The 19,221-nt window shown below is 38.1% G+C and overlaps 1 protein-coding gene across 1 annotated transcript in view; it reads right to left on the reverse strand.

Moving 5' to 3' along the window:
* Positions 1–18,333, reverse strand: part of LOC136874637 (gastrula zinc finger protein XlCGF57.1) — a 214,118-nt gene extending 195,785 nt beyond the window's left edge. Inside the window, exons 1-2 of the mRNA XM_068227988.1 lie at positions 18,240–18,333; positions 9,795–9,911 (exon numbers count right to left, since the gene is read on the reverse strand). Coding sequence (XP_068084089.1) covers positions 9,795–9,848 — 54 coding nt within the window. The 5' untranslated portion in view covers positions 9,849–9,911; positions 18,240–18,333. The remainder of the gene's footprint in view (positions 1–9,794; positions 9,912–18,239) is intronic.
* Positions 18,334–19,221: the final 888 nt, after the last annotated feature.

A 19,221-nucleotide genomic window follows, 5' to 3' on the forward strand; every position in this document is an offset into this window, starting at 1 on the left:
TGTAACGCGTAAGAAAGACTGAAAAGTGGTTTTATTAGGATACTGATATCTCAAAAACTTAAAGATGTTACAGGCGTGAAAATTGGTATTTGGCATCTCCTTTAAAAATAAAGGGACACGTATTTTTTTAGGAAAATCAACTTAAGGGGGTTGAATTTTTTTATGAGGATACCTATATTTCACTAAATTAAAGTAGTTTCAGATGTGCAAATAGGTATTTGGAATCTCCTTTATAAATAAACATGCATTTTTAGTTTTTGAAAAAACCCCATAAGAGGTGTAAACAGAACTAAAAAGGGGGATGAATTATTTTTATTATGATACTGTTATTTCTAAAACTGAAGATTACTGGCATGAAAATTGGTATTTGGAATCTTCTTTAAAAAAAAAATAAACACGTCTTCTGTTTTCGGAAAATCCACTTGAGGGTTGACTGGGGGCTTAAAGAAGTGAAATATGAGTTGAAATATTTTTATTATGATACTTGTCTACAAATATAAAAGGCAATGTCCTGACAGATTGAAAGTCAATGACAAGGTAAGTACTCTACATAAACAAATGAAATTTAGAGTATGTATTGCTATTACAATGTAGGAACGCAATTAGGAAGGGTTTTTAAAATGTCCAGCTCTAAGGTGATGAAAAGGAAACAGAACACTGAATTTTGTCACAAAGGAAAACTTTTACATGCTAGTAAATCTACAGACACGAAGCTGACGTATTTGAGCACCATCAAATACCACTGGACTGAGCCAGGATCGAACTTCCCATGCCTGACAAAACCACACTCATTGTCCGAGACTCTGGAGTGTTCAATCATGCATGAAATTTCTACAGAATGAAGCAGTTTAAATGTTTATTCCAGTTGTAAACAGTAACATAACAGAAAAGTGATTATAATAAACATGCAGGAAAACGAACAAGAAACAAGTGGCAGAATTTTATTTCTCTTAACTGAAATTACCACCATCAATGTGTCATTCTCTACCCTTGAAGTCAGGGACATTTTCAACACAAATATTTACCACAAAATAAATATTTATAGACGATTTTAGCTATTTTACATTTTCTAATGCTGCAAAGAGACTTCAGGCAAGTATTTTTACTGCTAAAAGATATGGCAACAATCTATAATATGATGTTTTACTGTATGTTACTAAAATTAGGATGGTGATTTTTTTCTATTCAAATAACAATTTTTATAAAAGAAATAAAGTGGTCACTCACTAATCTCCTTTGGCTGTTATATGACAAATCAGGGGGTCATTACAAAGATTCTATATGCAATTACTCTCTGTGCTTTGTTGTAAGTGGTAAGTTATTTCCATTTTTAATGTAAAATTTGTTACAGATATTGTTCCTGTGTTGTGAGTGCTACTAGCAGAGAGGAGCATAGAGTTCACCATCCACATGAGAGATCTTTATCAAGCAAAGTTGTCCGGATGAATCATATCCTTTTCTAACAGAACTGGAGGGTGTATCATAGAGATGGGATAGGAATGGTGGGAGGGAGAGTGTTCATTCTGGCGAAAGAAAAATTTCTAAGCTAAGGGAAAGTTAAAGATGACAAACAGGAAATTCTAGGGGTAGGGCTCATCTCTAAAGATAATAGGCAACTTGTTGTCATTGGAGTGTACAGACCAGGAAAGGGTAGCGCAGATGCTGATTCAGAATTATTTGATAAGATAATCTGCTATGTGAGAAATGATAAGGAAAGGAACGTGATTGTAGCGGGTGATCTCAACTTACCAAATGTCAATTGGGAAGGTAATGCGAAGGCAGGAAGCATGACCAACAAATGGCAAATAAGTTAATATGGGAAGGGCACCTGATTCAAAAAGTGATGGAACCAACTGGAAGGTAGAATATTCTGGATGTGTTGCTGGTAGAACCAGATGAGCTCTATAGAGAAACCAAAGTAATAAATAGTATTAGTGATCATGAAGCTGCTTTTGTGGTAATTAAAAATAAATGTGAAAGAAAGGAAGATATTAAAATGAGCACTATTAGGCAGTACCATATGGCTGATAAAAGAGGCATGAGGGAGTTTTAATAAGTAACAATGAACGCTGGAAAATGGTAAATAAAAATGTAAACAGACTCTGGGATGGGTTTAAAGCAATTGTTGAGGAATGTGAAAATAGGTTTGTACCTTTAAAGGTGGTAAGGAATGGTAGATCCACTATATTATAAGAGGGAGGTAAAGAGACTAAAGAGGAGGTGCAGGTTGGAAAGAAGAGTTAGAAATGGCCGTGGAAATAAGGAGAACTTGAAGGAACTTACTAGGAAATTGAATCTAGCAAAGAAGTTAGCTACGGATAACATGATGGCAAGCACAATTGGCAGCCATACACATTTTAGTGAAAAATGGAAGAGTATGTATAGGTACTTTAAGGCAAAAACAGGTTCCAAGAAGGACATTCCAGGAATCATTAATGAACAAGGGGAGTGTGTATGCAAGGATCTTCAAAACGCAGAAGTATTCAGTCAGCAGTATGTAAAGATTGTTGGTTACAAGGATAAGGTCCAGATAGAGGACGTGACCAATACTAAAGAAGTATTAAAATTTAGCTACGATAGCAGTGACATTTACAGTAAGATACAAAAATGAAAACTAGAAAAACAGCTGGAATTGATAAGGTTTTGGGGGATATACTAAAGACAATGGGTTGGGATATAGTACCATATCTGAAGTACTTGTTTGATTATTGTTTGCGTGAAGGAACTTTACCAAATGAATGGAGAGTTGCTATAGTAGCCCCTGCATATAAAGGAAAGGGTGATAGACATAGAGCTGGATATTACAGGCCAGTCAGTTTGACATGCATTGTATGTAAGCTTTGGGAAAGCATTCTTTCTGATTATATAAGACATGTTTGTGAAATTAATAACTGGTTTGATAGAAGGCAGTTCGCTTTTAGGAAAAGTTATTACACTGAAGCCCAACTTGTAGGATTCCAGCAAGATATAGCATATATCCTGGATTCAGGGGTCAATTGACTGTATCGCGATTGACCTGTCTAAGGCATTTGATAGGGTAGATCCTGGGAGACTACTGGCAAAAAAGAGTGCAATTGGACTTGACAAAAGAGTGACTGAATTGGTGGCTATATTTCTAGAAAATAGAACTCAGAGAATTAGAGTAGGTGAAGCTTTATCTGACTCTGTAATAATTAAGAGGGGAATTCCTCAAGGCAGTATTATTGGACTTTTATGTTTTCTTATATATATCAATGATATGTGTAAAGAAGTGAAAACAGAGATAAGGCTTTTCGCAGATGGTGTTATTCTGTACAGAGTAATGAATAGGTTACAAGATTGTGAGCAACTGCAAAATGACCTCAATAAAGTTGTGAGATGGACAAGAAGCAATGGTATGATGATAAAAGGGGATAAAAGTCAGGTTGTGAGTTTCACAAATAGGAATAGTCCTCTAAGTTTTAATTACTGCGTTGATGGGGGTGAAAGTTCCCTTTGGGATCACTGTAAATACCTAGGTATTAATATAAGGAAAGATCTTCATTGGGGTAATCACACAAATATGATTGTAAATTAAGTGTACAGATCTCCGCACATGGTTATGAGGGTATTTAAGGGTTGTAGTAAGGATCTAAAGGAGAGAGCATATTTATCTCTGTATGACCCCAACTAGAGTATGGTTCCGGTATGTGGGACCTTCATCAGGATTACTTGATCCTTAACTGGAAAAAATCCAAAGAAAAGTAGGTCGATTTGTTTTGGGCGATTTCCGACAAAAGAGTAGCGTTACAAAAATGTTGCAAAGTTTGGGCTGGGAGGACTTGGGAGAAAGGAGACGAGCTGCTCGACGAAGTAGTAAGTTCCGAGCTGTCAGTGGAGAGATGGTGTGGGAGGACATCAGGAGACAAATAAGTTTGAGTGGTGTCTTTAAAAATAGGAAAGATCACAATATGAATATAAAGTTGGAATTCAAGAAGACAAATAGGGGCAAATATTTGTTTATAGGAAGGGGAGTTGGGGATTGGAATAACTCACCAAGGGAGATGTGCAATAAAATTCCAATTTCTTTGCAATAATTTATGAAAAGGCTAGGAGAACAACAGATAGGGAATCTACCACCTGGGTGACTGCCCTAACTGCAGATCAGTAGTGACTGATTGATAGTCTTAATATCATGCTTGAGATTCACTATATGGAAGGTATGACACATTTGTTGTTCACTGCCATAATGCCAATACATTCAAACTTTCCTACTCGTGGAAAGCTGATGCCTATATACAAGTTTAGGTAATTTAATTTGCAATTTGTAAAGAATTCTTGGAGACTGCATTTGTTAAGAATTAAGCAGAATCTTACAATTTTGGTGGATAAAACCAGTGATCACAATGCAATGTCTTAAAGTAATTGTAAAATTTGCATGAAGCACTCATCCGAAAAGTCAAGCAATTTAAAAAGTGAAAGCTTTGCAACAATGTATCATAAAAATGTACCCATTTGCCAAGATCACATATATGCAGTTTGGGTACTACAGTTACCATGTGTGGTTTTAATTTTAACATTTTCATAGCTCGACATGCTGCAACCCTGGTTTCTTTTCCTAGTTATAAGGATTTTGTATGCAAATGTTCTAATTTTTGTGTGATTTCGTTTTTACTACTTGTTTTATGTTGCACTGACAAAGATAAGAATAATGGTTATGATGTGGTATGAAAGGACTAGGAGTGGGAAGGAAATGACCGCGGTCCTAATTAGGGTACAGCTCCAGCGTTTGCCTAATGTGGTATTGGAGACTAATGAACACCAACTTCAGGCTTGCCGACAGTAGGGCTCGAACTGACTATCTCCTGAATGCAGGTTGACAACTATGTGACACAAACACGCCGCTACTTACACAGAAAGTTACTTTTTCTTTTACTTTCACCTGATAAGGCACACATTTTTACCCTCATTTCTTATTGAGCAGGGAACCCATTCCTCTCAACATGTTTATGGTATCTAAGTGGAAGGTGCACACACACAGAAATTGTGTCTAACAACTCTCCTGTGGGCACTGCGCACCCACCGATCAACTGATGGAAGAAACTCACTGTACACAGTGGAAATATTCCTACATATATAAAACTCAACATCCATACGTATGTACTGAACTCTTTATCAGTCATGCAGCAGTCAATTACCTCAGCTAAGTATTTGTAGAAATTTCTATACATCAATCAACATTGATCTGCATTCAGGGCTGTCACCCAGGTGTCAGATTTCCTACCTGTTGTTTTTGCAGACTTTTCTTAAACGACTGCAATGAACTTGGAATTTTATTGAAAATCTCCCTTGTTAAATTATTCCTATCTCTACCTATAAATGAATATTTGCCCTAATTTGTTGTCTTGCATTCCAACTTTATCCTACTTTTAACAACACCACTCAAAGTCATTTGTCTACTAATGTCATTCCACGCCATATCTCCACTGACAGCTCAGAACATACCACTTAGTCAAGCTGCTCATCTCCTTTCTCTCAAGTCTTACCAGCCCAAACTTCACAGCATTTTCATAACACTACCCTTTAGTCAGAAATCATCCAAAACAAATTGAGCTCCTTTTCTATGTATTCTTTCCAGTTCTCAAATCAAGTAACCCTTGCATGGGTCCTATACACCAGAAACATACTTTATTCACTGCTTTAGACTGATTTATGCCCTCTCTTGTACATCCTTACTACAACCCCTAACTACCCCCATACCCATGTGAAAAAATCTGTACTTTTTTTTTTTACAATTGTTTTTATGTGATTACCCCAATTAAGATCATTCCTTATATTAATACCTAAGTACTTACAGTGATCCCCAAAAGGAACTTTCACCCCATCAATGCAGTAATTAAAACTGAGAGGACTTTTCCTATTAGTGCAACTCACAACCTGTCTTTTATCATCATACCACTCCCTGCTGTCCATCTCACAAAAATGTCGAGGTCTTCTTGCAATTGCTCACAATCTTGTAACTTATTTATTACTCTCAACAGAATAACATCATCTGCAGAAAGCCTTATCTCTGATTCTAGTTCTTCACTCATAGCATTTATATACATAAGAAAACATAAAGGTCCAATAATACTGCCTTGAGGAATTCACCTTTTAATGATTACAGGATCAGATAAAGCTTCGCCTACACTAATTTTTTTAGTTCTATTTTCTTTGTGATTGCAGGGAGATTATTGGCTCTTTGACACTTGCACACATGATGGGCAGGTATCAAGAAAGGCCTAACTACTTGAAATTAAAGACTAGAAATATATTAACTCAGATGTACTGATAATAGGAAACAAAATGTTACCAATGATGAAATAAAAGAGATTTAACACACATAAAAATACTGAATCAAAACAGAATTGTAATATGGCTTTGGCAGTCGCATGACTTCTTAATGTCTTATCCTTTATTGCTCCGGGGCTATACTGATCAAAACCCCACCTTGATGAATCGTAATGAAATGATAATCTGGTAGTCCTCAAATTAGGCTTCCATAATTAACTTTAGGTGTTCAGTTGATACTTGAAGGTTTACTTCTCTAGTGCCAAACACCAGACTCCTGTACAGAATTAAGGCTATCCACTAATGTTATACCAACACACGGCATGGTGCCCTTAACTGAACTGGAGTAACCTCCATTCTCTTGTGGAAGGACCACTACTATTTACTGATAATAAAATAAGTTAACCCTCTCGTGCACGCATTTTCAGTTTGAAGTGAATAAAAATATTGTCTTGATTTTTTATTCATTTATATTTTATTCATTAAAGAAAAAGAAATAATAATTCATTTTCTTTGAAAATTTCACGGACCTCATATGAGGCCTATGTGCATGAAGGAAGTCCACACACACCACAACACAACTGAACTGAGGAATAATTTTTCTTGGGAGATACTGTGCGCTGGATGTCAGTTTTACACGCACATTTTTCCAAACTAAATTTTGCATTAGCGAGTGCCTGTTGTTGTTATTTCCTGCTATGGAATTCCTCAAAACACTGTGGACAAAGGGCATATTGGCAGCAAAGGCAGACATACCTGGTTTTCCTTGAACAACCGCGAAGGTGGCACTTATATCCTTTCTCAGCTTATCGGTAGCCTTCACTTTCAACCATTTTTTGGTTGCTGGTGGCGTCTATGAAGCGGGTCTACCTTTCTTGGGTTGATGATTGCTTCCCATGTAAATGAAGGAATTAGTTACTGAGGACTTGAATTCTAACAGATCCAGCTTCTCACAATCTGGGTTCATTCTCCAGAGGATCCAACAGATTACAATGGTCGCATTCAGTAGATAATGGAATAATCTGGAATACTCCCTTTTGTGCCTTATGGTGTGCCGATAAAGACCTACGAGCGAGTCCATTAGATGAACGCCACCCATGTGGGAACTGTAAATAATGATGGAATATGCTTGTGAAATTTCAATGATTGCGCACAGTTTTCGGCACCATCTCTTAGCAACACCTACAGGTTCTGCTCCAGCAAATGTAGATGCTTCGTGTAAAAATGAATTATCATGCCAATAGGTTATTGTCATGTTGGACTGCAACGTAACAGAGTACAACCCTCTCGGTTCCTTCTTCATGATTTTCACAGATCGCAGCTTGAGATCAGCACCACAAAGCCTGTTAGCTCTGATAGTCCTGGAAGCATAAATGCCATCTTCAAGAAGTTTCTAGAGAAGAATAATCGACGTAAACAGATTGTCAAAAGCTTATGGCTTGTGAACTTCACATCTTCACGCAGCCTAAGAACATCACCAACTACTCCAAATTCAGAATGACCTTCACCATTTTGCACTTTTCCTTGATAGATCTCAAAGCTATGGATGTATCCTGAAAAACTTGTTAAGACCCAAATTCTGAAGCCCCAATTTTAGGGTTTACCCTTCATACATTGTTTCAGCTTTGATCGGCCTTTGAAAGGGACCATCTCATCAACTGATGAAAATTTTCTGGCTGGGAAGAACATCTAAAGATGTGCTTGAAATGGTCAATCATAAGACATAAACGTATAACCTGATCATTGATGTCTGCTAGAATGTTCTGATTGTCGATGAGGTGCAAATACTTCTGTATCTTGAAAAAGCAATTGTATGTCATATAGTCAGGTATTACTGACAGGGCGCAGGGTATATTGTGACATTCGTTGTGAAGACTGTAGATTTTCTACAGATGGCCCTGGTTCTTTGCAGCTGCAAGGATGTGCTGTCATCTCACAGATATAGTTGTAACTAATATCACACCTCACATGAGGTCTAAAGTGAAGAACAGAGTCATAATTTTCCACAAATTCATAACAATATTAAATAAATGGCGCTCTAAACGAAACATAATTTTGGGACCTCATATGAGGCTTGTGTGCACGAGAGGGTTAATGATACTGGTAGCAAAACATAGCTCTCAAAGTTAAAGTCAAATAGCTGAAGATCACTGAATTACAATTGCATTACTTGTAGCATAAATAAACTCACAAATGTTTAAATAGTGAAAATACTCAATAATGTGTATCACACAATGATTAATGATCTACAAATTGAAAGGAAAGTTTACTTAAATTAAATGAAGTTAATCTTCAGCAAAAGAAAACAATTCACTTTCAGGTTAATTCCCAGTTTATAACTCGAGACTGACTACGACTCGACACCAAAACAACTATTTGAAGTCAACACTTGGAAGGTTTAATATAATATTCAAAACTGAAAAATAGCTTTTGTTGAAGACTGTTGACATTATAATCTTTACATTGTTATGCAACTGTAATTTGTTGGGGTCAGTTGCAGCAATTACAATGATTCTTGATGAAAGTCAGTAATAAAAATGTGTAAAATTACTATGTAACACATTAACATTTCAGTATATACATGAAACAACTGAAATGAAATAAGCCATCTTAATAAAATATGAGTCATTCTAAAATAAAATCTCCTCTCCGAAGAATCAATTTGTACATATTAATTGCAGAAAATCAAAACCGTGTCAATAACCCATTTTAATCCCAACGTTAATCATTAAATACAACCAATAGATCATTATCGTGAGAGGTTTCACCATTGCAGGAAGTAACTGAGAGTCTAATCAGCAATACACATGTCAATATTACCTGCACCTAGAGGGGTAAGTTGCAGTAAATCTCTTTGTATCATAAAACATAACATAAAATAATCAACAGTGCAATAATGGATGTGATCGGTTCATCCCATGATTTTAAGCAAACAGGATCCAAAGAGTTACTATTGGTAATATTGTAGAAAAACAATAAATTAAATCAGTTTATGGTACTCAATGGATCTTCAACTGAGACCCTGTAGGTGAGATGAACTCGAGCTATGAGCAGGCTCATATACTTTGACAGTGAATATTAATAAGTATTATGCAAACAAACATTAAACTGTGCCTTGGAAAAAAAGCATAATGACAATGTTCTAATGTCTTCAACTACCGAAAGACATCCAGGACGCATCACTATCCATCTGATGGCCATTGACAGTGAGATGCTATAACATGCAGAAGCACTGTAAGACTAATGCCTAGATATATCAGGAGATGAAAGAAAAGCATGCTGAAACACCTGCAAAAGTACCTTGTAAAATTTACCAAGTTTGTTTCTTGTTAACAGAGATTTTCAAATACGAAGAACCATTTAAAAAATCCCTGTCTGTTCACAAACTAGAAGAGCAGTATATTGTAGAATTTTACTTTCAGTATTAATGTGAATTTCTTTAATCCAGAATTGCTGAACATGAATTAAATTCCAATAACTATGAAGAAAGCTGGAATGATACTTACAGCTCTTTCTTCAAGCCAAACCGTTTCCACCTTGATCTCAACTTTCTGGTCCATTTCCTACACCAACTGAAGTATTTTCATGAGTTGGAGTATTAAATGACTTTCAATGACTTTCTACTGAAAGAAGAAACAGAGATTATTATTATTATTATTATTATTATTATTATTAGAGCCAATCATTTAGACTAAGTATAGAAACGAACTTGTAGATTTCTGTGATTGTCAATTTTTTATCGTAGCTACACAACCACTAGTCTTGCATGGAATTCAAATCCCCAGGAAGTGACTTATTTCAAATATCCCTCCCACATGCACTGGCTGGGACTGAGCAGTGATCAACTTGACTGGAAACAATTGGCAATTTCACATTATCAGTGGCCCCTGCAGATCCATAGACTGATCTGATACAGAACTTCATGTCACAATATCCTATGCTAACCTCCTCACATCTACATAACTATTATATCCTGCATCTACTCTAATCTGTATCATTGCCCTACCAAATATCTACCCCCAAAACATCCATCTGAAATCAGCTGAATGAGTTCTGGATTTCAAAAGTTGTATCTGATCAATTTCTTCTGAGGTCAACTTTTGTCAACCCTTTCTCCTCTTATCAACCTTAATCACTATATCTTCATTTCTGACTTCTCCATCTGACTTTAGACACATTGTGATAAAATCACATTTCAGAGGATTCTATTCTGTTTCTTTCTGTCAGTTGCTATCCATGTTTCACTTCCATAGAGTGAATGCTCCACATTTATGTGTTCAAAACCATCCTCACCATATTGGGATCTGTATTTAAGTTGAGCATCTTTGTTACTGTTATTATTTTAGTAAAATTCTTGAGCTGTAAGTAATACCTTCAAGTGCTACTCATGAACAGCATTCTAAAGCAACTGATGTGTTTATTTGAATACAAGGAGTTGAATACAAAGAGGCCCATAATGTCACCCACTTACAGCTCTAATAGTCTACTTGGAAAGGAAAACTATCAAATTTTATACTAAATTAAGTATGCCACAGAAACAAGGTAACAGAGACATCTGACTTGTGTATACACTAGTTTGTAATCCCTTTGGTAGTTAGCACACAAGTGTACCATTTGGTGGAACAGAGCCATGGTGCAACAATAGTTGAATAATGGTTGTTACTGAACAAGTGTTTGTGGGAAGTCTGCATAGAGATCCATTTTCTCAGCAAATTCATGGACACAATCTACATTTGCATGGGAAATATAAGGAAAATGTGCCATCAGCCAGCAAGTGCAGGAATGAAGTCATGAATTTACAAGAGGTTGGAACAAATAAGTAATGAATAATGGATAGAGTGTGCATCAACACCATATGCACTTGGGAAAGTGCACAAGAACCGACACTTGCCTCTGAATCTGTTGGAAATGTTGAACAAGCAAGGCAACATCTCTTAATGGAATATCCTTTTTACCCTAGGACAAAAGTTGTCCTTAACTTTGTGAATAATTTGAAAAGCATAATCCGAAAACAAAACAGAGCCTTTCAAACCAATCTACAGTATATGTACCTCTTGTGCCACAATAAATTGGGGAAGTTAATATTTTTTACTTATACTTTCCAGCCACAATATTTACTCAATGCTGTTGGTATAATGTCTTGATGTATGCTTGACAACAGATTGAATTAAGACCGTAGTGGTGAGCTAGTCTGGTGGATTACTGGCTGAGCTACTGAACATTCAGTAAAAGACTTTCGTGCTATGAAAAAACCAAGAACAATATTGAGTTCACATACAGAGGACTGCACATGGCTAAGGGAAAAAATTATAAATGTTCAAGATGTTTATCACCCTAGAACAGGGCCTCTCAGGGTGCATGCGCGTGGTGCGTGCACTGTGCATGGTGCAAAAGACGACTTGGCTTGGTTGACCAGAGTGCAGACCCCCCACTCCTCGATATGGGGCAATAGCGCTTACTCTCTCTTTCCTCACGCCTCTCGCTCGCTCCGCCTGTCACCCTCTGCCCCACTTGCGCCGTAGCGTTCCAAATCCGGGCTGAGTTGAGCCGAGTAGAGCCGAGCTTAGCCAAGAAGCCCAGAGACAAAGCGTTGATCCGAGCCATACCGAGCGGCACTGATCCACAGTGCATGGAGCTCTTGCGCCTCGCTCTGCACGCGTGAGATTTTGGGCATTTGAGAGACCCTGCCCTAGAATAAAAACTGGACAGTTTGCACAATGGATTTTAACTACTTACATTATCTTAATGGATTAGTACTTCAAAGAAAGCATTCCTTCAAACACAATGAATATGACGTACATCCCCAAAAATGCTATTCTGAATAATGTTTCATACATCTGACATTTCCCCTTGTCCAGCTCCTGCCACGCTTGCATACCATCGCTCATTTCAGGCTATTATTATAATTGGGTTGGTACTCTTCAAGTTATTAGTATAGGTTAAATAAATTACAGTACAAAAATATTCAACTACACTCATGGCATAGTGTTTAAAAGGGAAACAATGATCACTTCTCCGAGAATCCATTCCCAAGCTAATATCTGCTAGAGGCAGTGCGATGACTGCCAGGAAATGTGGCAGTCGTTACCTGATTTAGTTGGTAATACCATACCATGTGCCGAAGTTAAGAATATTTTTTAACATTTCTGGATCTGTGAGTGTTTAGGTGAGATTGTAAAGTGCACTTTTGTATTTCTGAGAATACTTCCTTACTGGTATGAATGAGACATTCCTCATTGTTTTTTAATGGGTTGTAGGTCAACTGACAAGGGCAACAACAAGGTAAGACATTACTTTTTGCTACCCAAGAAATGGAAGCATTTTTTTGAAGTGGACAAAGGCTATTCTCCGGAAGGATAGAAATCTCAAGGTGAAGTCCTACAGGTATACTGCCTTATAAGATAAGTGCATTATTAAGGCTGCTAGATTTGTAATTAATGGCAAAGACAGAGAACTTGCATGAATGAGATGGCATTTAACATCAGTTGCAGTATCACATATTTTTCCAAATGTACCGAAATATTTAACAACACAGGTTCAGGGAAAGAAACCCCAGAAAACAATGCGTGGCAGGTAACAGCATGAAGTGCCGGCTACAGAAGTTGATAGGCTTATCCCTGAAACCTCCAAGTGAACCCGCTCAAATGAGTGATATCACTCTTAATTCAATTTCTACTTCTTATTCCTGTCACAAACACAAAGAGATGATTAACAGTGTTTCAGTTCTTAAGAATTAAGATTTTTTAACAAAAATTTGACCAGAGCAAACAGTAAGTTGTCCAAAGCCATGGCCAAAATAAATGAACTTGAGAGCAAAGTTACAAACATAAATAGGAGTATATGAAAGCCTCAAGCAAAATAACTTAGATAAAAGCAGAAACTGATAGTAAATACCCTGATTAAGAAATGTCACGTGAAGAGTTGTGTCAAGTGAACTGTATTGTTAAGGTTAAATCCACTAAAGGTCGTAGACATTGTTTCAAACATGGTTTGTTACCTCTTCCTTCAGAAATTCATTTAAGGAGTTTACTGAAAGGTAGGTATGTAATGTTCTTACAGCATTAATGAGTATGCAGTTAAGGACAATGAAAAATATTTCCACAAAGGTGATCCGAACAAAATGTTAGGAATGCTAATGTTTGAAGAATTAAAATTACACAAGGATATAGCTTCCAATAATGTTTCTCTAAAAGTTGATGGATTTGTTGATCTGAACAATATGACTGAAGACAATGAAAGTACCTCATTAGCAAATCATGCTTCACAATTTATATCTGTGCCATTGTTCTGAGGCCATCGAAGCACATTATAGTGATACAATTGGGGATATTTTGGCCAAATCATTCAGTTAGACAGTGCTGGTTTACAAATGATTGGATTCACTTCTGATGAAAGTCAGTAAAATAAAGCAGTGTGGAAGTGTTTAGGTGTTAGTGGTAAAGAGGGAAATATTAAATACTGTATACCCAACCCAACTGACAAAGAAAAAAGCTGGGCTTTCTCTGATGCAGTACATGTACTAAAACGTATACAAAATTAGTTCCATAATAAGTAGACAGTGATTTCCAAAGGGAAAGAACTTAAATTCCTCTTTTATAGATAGGTATACCAAATGGATAACTCTCCTGAACTTTCTGTAACGAAATGATGCCCCAAAATTACATCATCACACATTGACCCACCTGCTTTCCAAAGAATGAATGCAAGGATGGCTTTCCTACTTTTAAGTGCGAACATGTACCACAAATTGTGGAGGGTTAGAGGAAAATAATGGCATCAAGGAAATCACACAGTACATGAATAATGTTGCAGAAGCTCTGAATTCTACAATTCCCTCATATGTTCTTTACAAAGATTCATTCCAAAATAATATTCGGCAAGAGACGCTACACTCACTCGACATTACAAGAAATACTTTCACTTCTGAAAAAACACTGGATTCTCTAAGGGTCACTGCTCATAGTACTCTATAGACTGGAGACTATTTGTAAAGGTCACAGTTACATTTTAAGAGCAAAATGTAATTACGACCCACTGGAGTGGCAGTTTGGAATCACGAGATCACTAACATGTGATGACCCACTGTTAGCCAGAGCCAGGAATGACGCATACTACAGGAGATAAGAGGAAAATTGATACAATATTACGACTGTTTCATGAGTGGGAGAGTGAAGCCCGTAAACAGTGTGAATACGGAAAAAGAGTGTCCCATATACCAATGAGCTGATTATATTATCCATAAAGCTGGAAAGATTACAACTTGTGATTCATGTATTAGCATATTTGGCAGCGGATGCACGAAGCAGAAATCTGTGGTGACATCCAATAAACGGAAGGATTACGGACAGTCACATTCTTACTTAACTCATCCTTCTGAAAGTGTACAGAAAATTTTTCTTCAGGCCAAATTAATGGTCATAAATTGTTTTCAGAGAGCAGTTTGTGGGGAGGACATATTTTACGACTGTTCACATAGCATGAATGAGGTGAACGATGAGGTCTAGGGTTTGAGGTGCAATGCTAAACATACATTCCCCAGATTATATTTCATTATATGAGTAATCAGGAAGGAGCTAAATTCATCCACATCAGTAAAAAGCATTAGGAAATTTTCCAAGATCACCAAGTGTTAGGGATTACCCATCCCTGGCTCACTGAAACCATCACCACCACTTGCTACCACTGTCATGGACCACAGAGGTCAGTCAAATTTAATGACTAACTTCTAGTGAGAGGCAAATACCAAGAATGAATCCACAGCAATACTGTGCATTTACAATCAAGTTATCAATGCAGTGGGTGTAGAAGTGGGATTGGTGCAGATGTTCATGCAGTGAACTTGGTATCTCAGAAATTCTCTTCAACACTCCTGCTGAATTTGATCTTCAAAACTGCTTGCTTTTATTGGCTGGCCCCTGCTCACTGCGGAGAAAATAATAACATTGTACTTGCCTCGCTTTCCCTGCTTCTAGAGGTGAATATGGAATAAATATATATATATATATATATATGGGTATATATTACAATGGTATGGAGTTTACCTACGGTTCTACATCAGAAAAAAAAAGGTCGCAACATAACTTCTCTTTTCGTAGCATCTTATACCAAAGACCGCAATACCGTGATCGTGTAGTACACCTACCGCCGCTCTGCGGCTGAACCTCTGAAACAGGTGACGTGACACCACCGCCGTCTCGATCCTCCTATACTGCCTGCTCTATGCGAGCCTTTTTGCGACTACGCTGCGACAAAATTTCTCCGCTAGATGGCAGACATAGACGCACAATGGTCTGAACTTATTCTAATGACGACAGCCTACAAAACACTATGCAGTATGGTCATATGTTCGCTGAAGCTCGTAAAATACATCAGTAATATTAAATATCGGCAATATTACCTGCACGAAGTCGCAGTTGGCCTCTTCATGCACAATTTAAAGATTTTCCTGGACGAAGGCTTGGAGTGGTACCGTACTTTTTGTGTTCATGCCAACGCAATATCAAATAATAGAGGTCTTACGAACTTGGTTAGGATAATATCACTAACATTTTGCTGATGTTCTTTGTCCTCACACTGTAACAAAACACATTCTGAAAGATTTTTAATATTTGTTTTACGTCGCACCGATACAGATGGGTCTTATGGCGATGATGGGATAGTAAAGGCGTAGGAATGGGAAGGAATCGGCCGTGGCCTTAATTAAGGTACAGCCCAGAATTTGCCTGGTGTGAAAATGGGAAACCACGGAAAACTAACTTCAGGGCTGCCGACCGTGGGGTTCGAACCCACTATCTCCCGGATGCAAGCTCATAGCTGCGCGCTCCTAACTGCACGGCCAACTCGCCCGGTATTCTGAAAGAGAAGACGTCGCAAGTCCTCGTATTACGCTCATACGCTTGAAGGACTTCGACAATAGGGCACATCAGTTTAAACGAACTCCTGGAGATGCTTCACCAGAGCAACAAAACTAGGTTTTGGGTATCGAACTCCTCCTCTGTCCTGATGTATAATCAGTTCCATTTAGAGGTGTCGAAGCTCTAGGCAGTGAGATGTTGCTGACACAAATGTCACACTCCGTCCTCTCTTCAACAACACGAACCTAGTACCCGCAAGCTAGGATTTGATTTCCTGTTTCTAGTTTGATTGGAATATTATCGTCTGGATATCTGAGGTTGTCCAAAATGTCTAAACATGAAGGCGTTTAGTGATTGTCCGTCACAATTTTTATCGCAAGGAATCCACTATCCTCCACGGCTTTAATCACCTTCTGGAAAAAATCCGCAGCCTCTTTCCAGTCATTCGACCAGGCCAGGAATGGAATGAATGAAGCCCCCATCTAGCAGGGAGGATAGGAATTGTGCCGGCTGGCGAAGCCTGTCGCATCCCTCCGGGGCAATGATTAATGAATGACAGATGAAATGAAATGATATTCGAGAGTGTTTCTGGAATTAAATATGACAGGGAAAATCGGAGTATCCGGAGAAAAACCTGTCCCGCCTCCGCTTTGTCCAGCACAAATCTCACATGGAATGACCGGGATTTGAACCACAGAACGCAGCGGTGAGAGGCCGGCGTCTATCGCCTGAGCCGCGGAGGCTCCATCAAATTCTGAAATAAGGTGTAAAGGCACAGATACGAGAGTAATCTGAGGATATCCAATTACATCCTTCATTAGGTCCTTGCCTAGATAAAGCCGACAGCCGCTTTTCTCTCAATTCTCTTCTAGACTGTATTTCATGGAGTCGTATATTTTCTGGCTGCGAACAACCTTGCTGAGATTAGCAACATGGTGTACAACAGTTGAATATTTCGGGGAAAGAATCTGAAGTTTCAGTTCTACGAAAGTATACCTTGCACGAACGGAAAGAAACAAGTACTTGACATTCTAGGCAATGACATGGCCATTGCGGGGGTTTTCCTTTCCACCTTAAAATCACTTTTGAAATATCTATCAACATAACATGATTAATTCATTTCACAGTTCTATTCAAAATATATCTTGTACGAACGAAAGTGACCAGACACGTTTACTCATTGTACAAAATAACTCAGGTTTTCATACACATTCACGCACCAATAATACAGTGCTACACCGACACTGACAGCGAAGATTGTGCGTCTACTGCTGCACTCTTACGGCGATTTGGAGAACTATTGGTAGTCGCGCCTTCCTGTGTTAAACTAGTGGCATAGAGCAGGCAGTATAAGAGGATCGAGACGGCGGTGCGTGACACACTTCGACTTCTATACGCTATGCACGTGGAAATTTAACGCACTATCTCATGTCATACGATGCCGACATGCAGAAGAAACTGGCCTTCAGGCAACCCAAATACTGTTAAATTAAAATTCCTACCTGAGTAAGGTTGGTACGTTAGAGGATATGTTCGTACTGAAAAGTCTAAAAAATTACAATTCCTTAATGAAGCAAAACACAAAAATAACATAATTAACGGAATGAAACTGCACGAAGTACGGCGATACGCCCCAGAAATCCAATGTGCACATAATACATTGAATAACAAACCTCCCACTTCAAAAACGAAACGTGCACAAATAATTGCCATTCTTGAACAATTATAACTATTATGATACACTTTGTTTGTATGAATATATACACGGTACTCTTCGCTTACAATAATAATAATAATAATAATAATAATAATAATAATACCCAGCATGAAGTTCGGTCATGCTCAAGAAAACCAGTCCATATCCTGCCGCACATTGACTACAAAAAACAAAGCATCAGTGATGTGTATAATGACCATTTATTAATGAAGACAAATAGTCTACTCAATGAAATGAATGCATGAATTATTCCACTGGAGATTCGAAGATCTATTCCCGGAATCATTGCCTTGCTAACCGAGTAGGAACATTTATTTCGTCACACGTTTATTTACCCCCCTACAAATGTTACGAAATACTACCAATGTGTTCTAGCTTACCCGAAGTTCTAGTATTGAGTTCTTACAGCGCAGGTCGGGTCGTGTGTGGGTAGTTTCCTCAGTGCGTGTATTGTGGTGACAGTCAGTGCGTCTAACTTTCACGTTCAGCAGTGTGTAATACGAGTTATGGTGGCCTCCAGTAGAGAGGGTGTGCTATTAAATAATTTGCAGTTGACTGTAGCTCGTGAGGTCATAGTGCATAAGGACGATGAGACTTTGTACCTGTAGCGTAGCCAGGATTTCAGTTTGGTGGGGGTGGGGACATTCATTCGGAATGTTATTTTGATAGGTGTCCAAACTTCCAGAGTTTAGGTGGTGTAGAATACCTAGAATACCACATCTACGGGGGTCGTGGGTGCGAACTGTGTCACACATATGTGAATTTGGTCCTGTTTTACGGCTGGATGCCCTTCCCGACGCCAACCCTATATAGAGGGATGTAATCACTGTTGTGTGTTGTGTGTTTACAATGGGATTGTAAATAAAGGGTACCAATCTCTGCACATGGTTATGAGGGTGTTTAGGGGTTGTAGTAAGGATGTAAAGGAGAGTGCATATAAGTCTCTGGTAAGACCCCAACTAGAGTATGGTTCCAGTGTATGGGACCCTCACCAGGATTACCTGATTCAAGAACTGGAAAAAATCCAAAGAAAAGCAGCTCGATTTATTCTGGGTGATTTCCGTCAAAAGAGTAGCGTTACAAAAATGTTGCAATGTTTGGGTTGGGAAGAATTGAGAGAAAGAAGAAGAGCTGCTCGACTAAGTGGTATGTTCCGAGCTGTCAGCGGAGAGATGGCGTGGAATGACATTAGTAGACGAATAGGTTTGAATGGCGTCTATAAAAGTAGGAAAGATCACAATATGAAGATAAAGTTGGAATTCAAGAGGACAAACTGGGGCAAATATTCATTTATAGGAAGGGGAGTTAGGGATTGGAATAACTTACCAAGGGAGATGTTCAATAAATTTCCAATTTCTTTGA

Source organism: Anabrus simplex, chromosome 5, assembly GCF_040414725.1.
Source record: "Anabrus simplex isolate iqAnaSimp1 chromosome 5, ASM4041472v1, whole genome shotgun sequence".
Classification (NCBI taxonomy): Eukaryota; Metazoa; Arthropoda; class Insecta; order Orthoptera; family Tettigoniidae; genus Anabrus; species Anabrus simplex.